This window comes from Nelusetta ayraudi, unplaced genomic scaffold (assembly GCF_046127955.1).
Source record: "Nelusetta ayraudi isolate G7.1 ecotype Tasmania unplaced genomic scaffold, CSIRO-AGI_Nayr_v1 ptg000146l, whole genome shotgun sequence".
Taxonomy (NCBI): domain Eukaryota; kingdom Metazoa; phylum Chordata; class Actinopteri; order Tetraodontiformes; family Monacanthidae; genus Nelusetta; species Nelusetta ayraudi.
In genome coordinates, this window is record NW_027466196.1 from 36,344 (window position 1) to 46,242 (window position 9,899).

The 9,899-nt window shown below is 46.9% G+C and overlaps 2 protein-coding genes across 4 annotated transcripts in view; both read left to right on the plus strand.

Annotated features, from left to right (window-relative positions):
• Positions 1–9,338, plus strand: part of chl1b (cell adhesion molecule L1-like b) — a 29,439-nt gene extending 20,101 nt beyond the window's left edge. For all 3 annotated transcript variants that reach the window (XM_076013384.1, XM_076013385.1, XM_076013386.1), the window contains 3 exons: positions 1,494–1,620; positions 2,662–2,739; positions 7,752–9,338. In XM_076013384.1, coding sequence (XP_075869499.1) covers positions 1,494–1,620; positions 2,662–2,739; positions 7,752–7,959 — 413 coding nt within the window. In that variant the 3' untranslated portion in view covers positions 7,960–9,338. The remainder of the gene's footprint in view (positions 1–1,493; positions 1,621–2,661; positions 2,740–7,751) is intronic.
• Positions 4,566–7,006, plus strand: LOC142879865 (tripartite motif-containing protein 16-like). The gene has a single exon (XM_076013392.1). It carries the CDS (start codon positions 4,802–4,804, stop codon positions 6,467–6,469), a length of 1,668 nt encoding a protein of 555 aa, XP_075869507.1. The 5' UTR covers positions 4,566–4,801; the 3' UTR covers positions 6,470–7,006.
• Positions 9,339–9,899: the final 561 nt, after the last annotated feature.

Below are 9,899 nucleotides of genomic sequence, written 5' to 3' on the forward strand. Positions count from 1 at the left end.
AGTGGCGACCCCCCCCCACCACCACCACCACCACCACCACCACCATCACCTCTTTACAGTAGGACGCAGTTTATTTGATTGCATGAAACCAAAGTGAACCAATGAGATTCAATGTTTTTAGGCATCTTCTGCTTTACGCAAAACCAGCTAACCAGCCAACCAGCCAGCCAACCAGCCAGCTAGCCTCACTTCCTGCTTTAGTCACGGCTCCTTGGGAAAAGAGCTGGGAATGAATGGATTGAAGACTTGAGTGATGATAATGTGGGGGATTTCGGACGTGAGATCTCAGCAGTCCGGCCGCTTTGCAACCATCGGCTGCTGGGGATTTAGTTTATTCAGGTTGTTGTACAATCTGCAGGCTTCCTTTCTTTCTCTTTTTTTGAAGAGTGGAGTGTTTTTGAGCTGATCTCCGCAGCTCTCTCCGTCAGGGGGGAATCGATGCCTCTTCATACACAAAACACACACACAACACACACACACACACACACACACACACACACACACACACACACACAGTTAAGGGGAAGGTGAAGAGCAGCATCCTTCACTACCTAATGACGCCTCTCCTAAAACTCCTCCAGTCCTTTTTTTACTAACCCTCCTTTATTTCCTTCTCTTCGCCTCCTCTGTCTCGACTCCTCACCCACGTTAGCTCGGCTGCTAGCGGCGCTGTCGCAAAGATCCGTAAGGTCACTATGTCTCGAACCTTGCCCCCCAGACCACCGGCCCCCCAGACCCTCGGCCCCCCAGACCCCAGACCTTCAGATCTTCACGCTGCACAATCCTCTTTGTTGTCTGACCCGTCTGTTTGCTGGCATGACTTCTTCACCAGTTTTTACGCACTGAGCTGCAAGAATGAGGCAGAGTGAAATCGCTGCTTTGCAGGAAATCTTTTTTATTTATTTTATTTTTTTTTCAGTGGCAACTCACAGCGTCTTTATTGTGGCTTTATTTCGAGATCTTTTCCAGTATTTCCTCTGGCAGGTTCTCTTGACCAAGTCAGCAGGCTGAGGAGGAGTCAAGAGGGTCGGAAAAGAAAAGTAAAATAAAACCAACAACATTCAGAGCGTTCGGAGCGTTCGGAGCTCACTGACCTCCCGCTGGACAGGGCTTCGACGCGCCGCCGCCGCCACCGTCCTTGAGCTGCCGCCTCCGCCGCCGTCACCCGGATTGAATTTGGCAGCGTCGGCCGGCTGCGAGGAATCGCAATTTGTACAGCGTCCCCCCCTCGCTTGATTAATTAGACAAGCCGGATTAGCTGTTTAATATTAATATTGGAGCCTTTCCACAGGCCGCCGCTGCAGCAGAGCGACCGGCTGCGTCGATTGTAAACATTCAATCAAGCGTCCCGATGAAAAGGCCAAGGCGTGTCAAAGTCACCGGCTTCTCTTTTCTTTTCCTTTTTTTCTTTTTTTTTTCTTCTTTAAAATCCACCCCCTCCTCCCCTCCTCCCGTCCACCCCTCCCCTCCCCTGCCCTCCCCTCCCTCTGCAGGTCTGGCCAGCGTGCATGGAGGAATCTCCACCCAGGGCTGGTTCATCGGCCTGATGTGCGCCATCGCTCTGCTCACGCTGGTCGTGCTCATCGCCTGCTTCGTCAACAGGAACAAAGGAGGAAAATACTCAGGTGGGAAGTCATCATCATCATCATCATCATCATCATCATCATCATCGTCATCATCATCGTCATCATCATCATGATTATTATTATTATTACCAACATTTTTTCTTTCAATGTAAACTAACACAGCCGTCCCTAAAGTTGAGCCTTCATGCGGCTCGTCCACTCCTACAGTGTTGCATCATTGAGACGCTGGGCCAGCGACAACCCAAACAAAACCAGACACAATGAATAAATAAATGAATAAATAAATAAATAAATAAATAAAATGCAAATGCTGCAGTCAGGATGGAGTGATGGCATCCGCTCTGGTGTCTGGGTGTTGTTCTTTCCTGTCAGCGACACCAGAGTCCTTATCAGCTTTATTAGTCACGGCTAATAGCCGTCAGCTTTGTCGCAGCGGCCGAGGGATCGCTCTGCTTGTCAGCTCAAGAGAGAGAGAGAAAAAAAAAAAACAACCAAACAATAAAATCGCGGCGGCTCCGTCCTCTGTTTTCTCATTAAGTTCTCATTACGGGCCGCAGCTGCAGCCAACCTCCTGCTTCATTCCCTCGTGCCAGCGGGTGCTCTGTGGTGTTGCGTCACACACACAAAACGACACCTTTCCTTGAGAGAGAACAAAAAGTGAAAAGACTCTGCAGCGCCCCTCACCCTGTCGGAGCCATTTGAAACGTTCCCGAACCCGACACGTTTTCACAGTGGAAACCAGACGGGATTTTTTTTGATGCCAGACTTTGGCTCCTCCCCCTTCTGACTGCCTCCGTAGAGCGAGCTAGCTGAACAACACTGCGCTCCATCTTGAAACGTGTCACGTGACCCTTTAAGTGGCTCTCCTTGGAAGGAAAGTGAGCCTCAGCACCACACGGTGGTTCTTCTTCCTTGGCTTGTGAAATCAGGTTGGGGGGAGTCGGGGGTCTCGCTCGGGGGCAAATGCAGAAGGGGGGAGGGGCGGGGTCTCCACCAGCTGTTCCTCAGGTGTAACACACTCATCTCTCCCTCTCTCTCTCTCTCTCTTTCTCCGCCTTTTGTTTTTTTTTCTCACCTCAGTGAAAGAAAAAGAGGACCTGCACCCAGACGTGGAGTCCCAGGGCATGAATGACGACACTTTCTGTGAATACAGGTAAGAGCGGCGCCCCCCTCTGGCGCTGTTTCACCACCTCGCTGCAATTCCTGTGCAACACTTCGTCTTCTTCTTCTTCTTCTTCTTCTTCTTCTGCCTCACCTTCCGCTGTGGTTTGTCTCCATCCTCGCCTCCCGACGCTCCGTCTCATTTTCTCTTCTGGTTGGGAAAAGACGAGGCAGTGTGAGTCAAGTTCACACCGAGCCTTAAACTCCCTCCTGCTCCGGACGTCACAGCGGGCCCGAGTAAGAAACTGTGTGATAAACCGGCGGTAGACCCTCCCCCTGTCCCCCGACGCTATTTTACACTCCTGTGTAGTCGGTGTGGTAGTACCCCCCCGACCCCCCACACCCTCTCCCCGCCCTCCATCACCATCCTCCTCCTTCACCTTTAGCAGTGGTGTTTGTGTTTGTCGCTGCATCGTCACAGAGACGTGCGTGCTTCGTCTCCGGCTGGTCGCTGGTCGCCCTCGGCCTCATTTGGAAAGCGGCTAATCTGTAGCACCCAGGCACGCTTCATCAATCTCTTCAAAGTGAGAAGTGTGATCTCACTCCACTTTGGTGGTGGCGACGCACACCTGAGAACAACGCCACTATTTCAGTATTTACAGTCTGGGATGGACAGAGATGCTGATCTGAAGAAAAAACAAACAAACAGCCCAGCAGCCACCAGACAGTGCAGCTTTGAAAGATCCTGACAGTGTTTTTTTTTATTTTTTATATATGTTTTTTTAATACATCTTACAAAGAGAACCAAGTACAAACATCAGCCGATAAGGGAACAAAGCTCGGTTGGAAGCAAAGTAGGGCCCAGGAGAGCAGGATTTGGTGATGCAACACAGTGAGAAGGAGAAGAGCTGATAGGCTGAGGAGGAAACTTTAAGCCTGGTGAAAAGAAGGTGCGCACAGAAACAGCCAAAAGAAAAAGAGAGAGTTGCGTATTAAACCGTCTGGGCAAAATCACTCATTTCCACTATGTCATTAATTTCTACATATTTTGGTTTTATTATGTTTAAAAAACAAAAAAATGTGTGTGAAAGTTCACTGGGGGCAGCAGGACGGTTGAGTTGAGAGGTTGAGAGGAAAACAACGACTAGCATGAGCAGCCACCTGATGAAGACCCTGTCACCCCAGAGTCCCCTCCAGTGCAGTCAGCTGGTAACTGCTGCCTGCTTCCCATTGGTGCTTGGGGAGACACAGCTGTTAGCGAGCGGCCGTGCTGGCTGGCATTGAACTGCACTGTAGCCCTCAATGCCTTTCAATGCTCAGTCGGTTCAGTTTACAGGAGAAGGTCATCACAGACAAACAACCGTTCACACTCAAAGAAAGAACCAGTTTAGAGTTCCCAGTTTGAGGAGGGTCACCCCTTCTGCCTTTGAGGGACCATCTCTCAGTCCAGTTCTTTCTGCACTGCAGAAGTCTTATACAGTGACCAGAACCAGTCCAGTTGCTTTCAAGACTACAATAACCTGACAACTGACTGACAACCTTCACAGACAAATTGCCATACACTTTGGGAGTGGAAGCCTTCACTGAACATATCAACTCTTCGGGCCACAACATGAAGTTCACCCTTGAGCGAAGGCGGCAAAGCTCTAATAGACCGAGCAAGTCCCTTTGGGCTTGAACGAATCATTTAATGAAGGAGACGCTGCTGAATCTTCTTCATTCTCTCCGGTCGACTCCTCCAGTCCAGCAGGTTGATCCAGTCTGAAGAGTTTCACCGTGAGAGATGTTTCACTCCAAGCAGCAGTGCACACAAGAAGTGTGTGTGTGTATGTGTGTGTGTGTGTGTGTGTGTGTGTGTGTGTGTGTGTGTGTGTGTGTGTGTGTGCTTGCGTGTATGTTTGCATGCAAAAGAGAAAAAAAATGCACATCCACCCTGACTCTCCTCTTCCTGGAATGATGTAGAGCAACATAAGCCCCTCCCTCTCTGCTCCCTGCAGCCAATCATAGCACTGTCTTAATGTTCTTCGTTATTGTTACCTCGTCCCTTCAACTTCAACTCAATGTGGTTTCACTGCTGAGGAAGTAGAACTCAGTCAGTCGCTCTCTGAGGTGAAATGGCTCAGTCAGGAGCTCAGCTGGACCCAGAACTCTTATCATGTTGCCTCTGTCTGGATCTTCTGAAGGATCCAGTTGCTACTTCCTGTGGTCACAGCTACTGCAGGAAGTGTCTCCAACACCACTGGGATGTAGAGGAGGTGAGGAGAGTCTACAGCTGCCCTCAGTGTAGGACGACTTTCACAACAAGGCCTGTCCTGGAGAAGAACATCATGTTAGCAGCTTTAGTGGAGAACCTGAAGAAGACTGGACTCCAAGCTGCTCCTGCTGATCACTGCTATGCTGGAGCTGGAGATGTGGCCTGTGATTTCTGCACTGGGAGGAAACTGAAGGCCTTCAAGTCCTGTCTGGTCTGTCGGGCCTCCTACTGTGACTCTCACCTCCAGCCTCATCTCCGGTCTTCAACATTTCAGAGACACAAGCTGGTGGATCCCACCCAGCAGCTCCAGGAGAACATCTGCCCTCATCATGATGAGGTGATGAAGATGTTCTGCCGCACTGATCAGCAGATGATCTGTTATCTCTGCTCTGTGGATGAACATAAAGGTCATGACACAGTGTCAGCAGCAGCAGAGAGGACTGAGAGGCAGAGAGAGCTGGAGATGACCAGGCAGGAGATCCAGCAGAGGACCCAGCACAAAGAGGAAGACCTGAAGGTGCTTCAGAAAGAGGTGAAGTCCATCAATGGCTCTGCTGATAAAGCAGTGAAGGACAGCGAGGACATCTTCACCCAGATGATCCGTGTGCTGGAGAAAAGACGCTCTGAGGTTCAGCACCAGGTCAGATCCACACAGGAAGCAGAAGTGAGTCGAGTCAAAGATCTTCAGAAGAAGCTGGAGCAGGAGATCACTGAGCTGAAGAGGAGAGACGCTGAGCTGGACAAGATCTCACACACACTGGATGACAGTCAGTTTCTCCACAACTTCTCCTCACTGCCAGCACTCAGTCAGTCTCCAGACTCCTCCAGGCTGGAGATCCATCCTCTGAGATACTTTGACGATGTGACAGCAGCTGTGTCCAAGCTCAGAGATAAAATACAGGAAGTTCTGATGGAGACTCAGACACACATCTCATGGACTGTGAGAAACGTTGATGTTTCACTTGATGAACCAGAACCCAGCAGCAGAGAGGACTTCCTCAGATATTCACGTCAAATCACTCTGGATCCAAACACAGCAAACAAACATTTGTTATTGTCTCAGGAGGACAGAAAAGTGACATTCATGAATAGAGTTCAGTCTTTTAGTGATAATTCAGACAGATTTACTGACTGTTATCAGATCCTGAGTAGAGAGAGTCTGACTGGACAATGCTACTGGGAGGTGGAGTGGAGAGGGAGGTGGGTTGGCATAGCAGTGACCTACAGGAACATCAGCAGATCAGGATGGTCAGTGGAAAGTGGATTTGGATCCAATAAAAAATCCTGGCGTCTAGTTTGTTCCTCTGGTGGATATGAGTTTTCTCACAACAACATCAGCACTGATGTCTCAGGTCCTCAGTCCTCCAGGGTGGGAGTGTACCTGGACCACACAGCGGGTCTTCTGTGCTTCTTCAGCATCTCCGGAACCATGAAACTCCTCCACAGAGTCCAGACCACCTTCACTCAGCCGTTGCACGCAGGACTTTGGGTTGATCCAGGTTCTTCAGCCGAGTTGATGAAACTGTGACTGAGGTCGTCTGAGAGACTCTGAGCTGAATCCTCATCTTTGATTCTTCTTCTGCCTTCATGTTTGTTGCTGACTGTCTCCAGCTGTCAATCAAATATGGTGGGCGGGGGCCTGGACCCTGTTTCTGTCTCTCTGCTGCTAGTTTGTGCATCTATTGTTGTGTTGACTTGACTGGGTTTTGTCTGTATGAGCAGTTTACCACTATTGAATTTCCCTTGGGATTATGTATCTAACCATCTAGCTATGCCCGGCTCGATGTAACAACACTGAATAAAAAAAATACATATTTAATAATTAATAAGTAAAACAGGGTATCAACAGTGGAGTCTTTCCTAAAGTGTCACGTGAAAAAGAATAAAGCCGTTAGTGCCGCCTTTTCACAAAAACATTTGGTGCCAATAAATGTGTTGGGACTGCCATCATGGAAAGGGGAGGAGCATCGACTAAAATGTTCAACGGATAGAGGAAAAAAAATCACACAAGTTTGACCGGCGTGCACATTCTTCTGCAACACGGGCAAGCAGTCATGTATTGATTTGCCCCTCTCCAGACAAACTGGGCAGCGAGGAGCACATTCAAGAACAGTACTTAATGTCCATGTAAAGGGTTTGTCTAACAGTACTTTTCAACCTTTTCTGAGCCGTGGTACATTTTTTGCATGGAATAAATCCCATGATGGCACACCACCAAATAAAAATGTATGTATATAAAACAAAGCTTTTTAGCCAGATAATGACAACATGGTCTCTCTTTATTCATTTACAGTCACTCAGTGTGAAACCTGGGCCTGTTTAGATGCTTACAAAACTGATATCCTGGCAGGAAGGGAGGGAGGAAAATAGGCTCAAATTCCTTTTGAAGCACAGATCAATTTAGATCAATTCAGTGAAAAGTGAAATTGGATCGTTTTAATGGCACACCTGACATTATTAACAGTTGAAAAACATTGTACATACGTGTGCATCTGTGTGTGTGTATGTGTATGTGTGTATATATGTATATGTATATATATATATATATATATATATATATATATATATATATATATATATATATATATATATATATATATATATGTATATATATATACATATATATATATATATATATGTACAGTTTATGGAGAGTGGAAGGTTAAATTCCAGAGACTTGACAGGAGGTTTAGCCTCAGTCTAACCCTGATCCGGCCGTCTCTCTCTCTCTCGCTCTCTCTGTCTCTCTGTCTCTCTCTCTCTCTCTCTCTCTCTCTCTCTGTCCCTCTCTCTGTCTCTCTCTCTTACAGCGACAACGACGAGAAGCCTCTGAAGGGCAGCCGGCGCTCGCTGAGTGGGGAGATCAAAGCGGCGGACAGCGGCGACAGCCTGGTGGACTACGCCGACGAGGACGCCCAGTTCAACGAGGACGGCTCGTTCATCGGCGAGTACGCCGGGCGGAAGGAGAAGAGGGCGTCGGCCGAGGCCAAAGCCGCCGTCGCTCAGACGCCGGCGTGAGGCCCCCTTGCCGCCGAACCGCCAACCCCCTCTCCCCCCTCCATGCCCCTCCCAACACCCAGCCCCTCCCTCCCCTCCTACCGGACGCCGTTTTGGTGGAAGCCGACGTCAGAAACGAGCAGGACGAGTCTGGAGTCTGCTGCCGCCAGCGTGGCCACTAACACTCAGTACTGTGTAAATATGGTGTGTGTCGTCTTTGCCCAGTGTCTACTTCCTGTTTTTGTTTCATGTTTACTATCACAAAATGTAGAGCGCTTTTATTTGTTTGTCTGGCTTTCTTTTTACCTTGCCACTCACTCCAGTTTGTACAGGTCTGCGGTGTTGCACGTCATTGAAAAGCAGCGTCGTCTACAGAGAGGCGGGAATATCAATATGACGGTTTTATGTCAGGCACCAATCATTTCCGACTCTTTGGTACTCCAAATACATTTATGTCAATTAACTTATTATGATTATTATTATTTTTATATTACCCCAACTCTTTTCTTTTCTTTTCTTTTTTTAACAGTAGAGACAAAATAACACGTCTCACAGTATCTTTACATATCAAGAAAACCCACTTCTGACAAGGTCTAATTTCGTTCTTTCTGAGAGGAGGACACATAAAATAAACCAGATCTGGGTGAAGCTGTTTTTTTTCTTTGTCATTTTTTTTAAACAGAAATGTGTTTTACCACGTTTAGCTATTCATCAGATTATAATTAGACCTTCTTTGTGCTTAAAGCTGAAATTGTGAACCATTTTCTGAATCTGAAATTTGTCATAAAGCTACAATGATGTTTATACAATGTTTTCATCAAGAAGATAAAATATGTTGTACCTTAAAACTTTTTTAATGTGATATACTTGAGACCAATCCAACCAACACATTGTGCTAAATGTAGACACCAATCAAGACTGTTGCCATTCAGATCTCTATTTTGTCAATGTGCAAAAAACAGAAGCATATTTAGCCCTCTGTTTGCAGCCTCCTGTTCCCGCTGATGCTCTTCCACTTTTGCAAGTGGAGGGGGGGAAGAAACCCCCTTAGACATCACAAAGGGCTGTGTGTTTTATCACATACTGGTCTGTAAGGTGGAGCAGCAGAAGAAGTAAAATATGTTTTGTTTTGTTTGTTTTTCTCCTGTCTGGGTATTCCATTGATGGGACGGAAACACAGACAAACACCGAGCAGTGCTGCAGAATCGACTCATTTCACTTGGATTTTACTTTGAGCAGATCCACTTCTGTTGTGTCTCATTTCCCACTCAGCTAACTTCTTTGCAGGCTCCTCCTATTTTTTTTTCTCATGTTTTAAACAGTCTTCTTTCGTACGCACAATAAAACATTAATATTGTTTTTTTTTTCTTCCCGAGAACTTCAGTTTTTGAGCAGATATATATATATATGTATATATATATATATATATATATATATATATATATATATATATATATATATATATATATATATATATATATATATATATATATATAAAAACCCTCTGGGCTGCAAAGGTCAGGAGGTCAGAGTTCTGCCTCAAGTTTGAACCGAGCTGATAAAACCCTCGCCCCTCCTGTTCCCCTCCTTCGTCTTTCCTGTATTGCAACAATTTTTATTTTAAATCTCACCCTGTGTATTTCACACTCTCAGCTGACGACAGACACACTATTTCACCGTCTCAGTCTGTCGTGAAAGAAGTGGATGGATGATGTCACTGCGACATCATCGGCATGTTGTGCTTTTGGGAACCATCGTGTGACGAAGCGTCAAGGCGCCTGAGGGCTGAAATGGTGGAACTGCCCTTTAAAGAGACTTGGGAGGCTTTCAGAGCATACGGCACTGGACACTTTTTTCATCGCAAGACACTGCGGCCTGTCGGGGCGTCAGATTTTGTACATTTCCTTCAATATACTGTACATGTAAACACACTGCTTTTGTTGTGATTGGTTGATATCAGC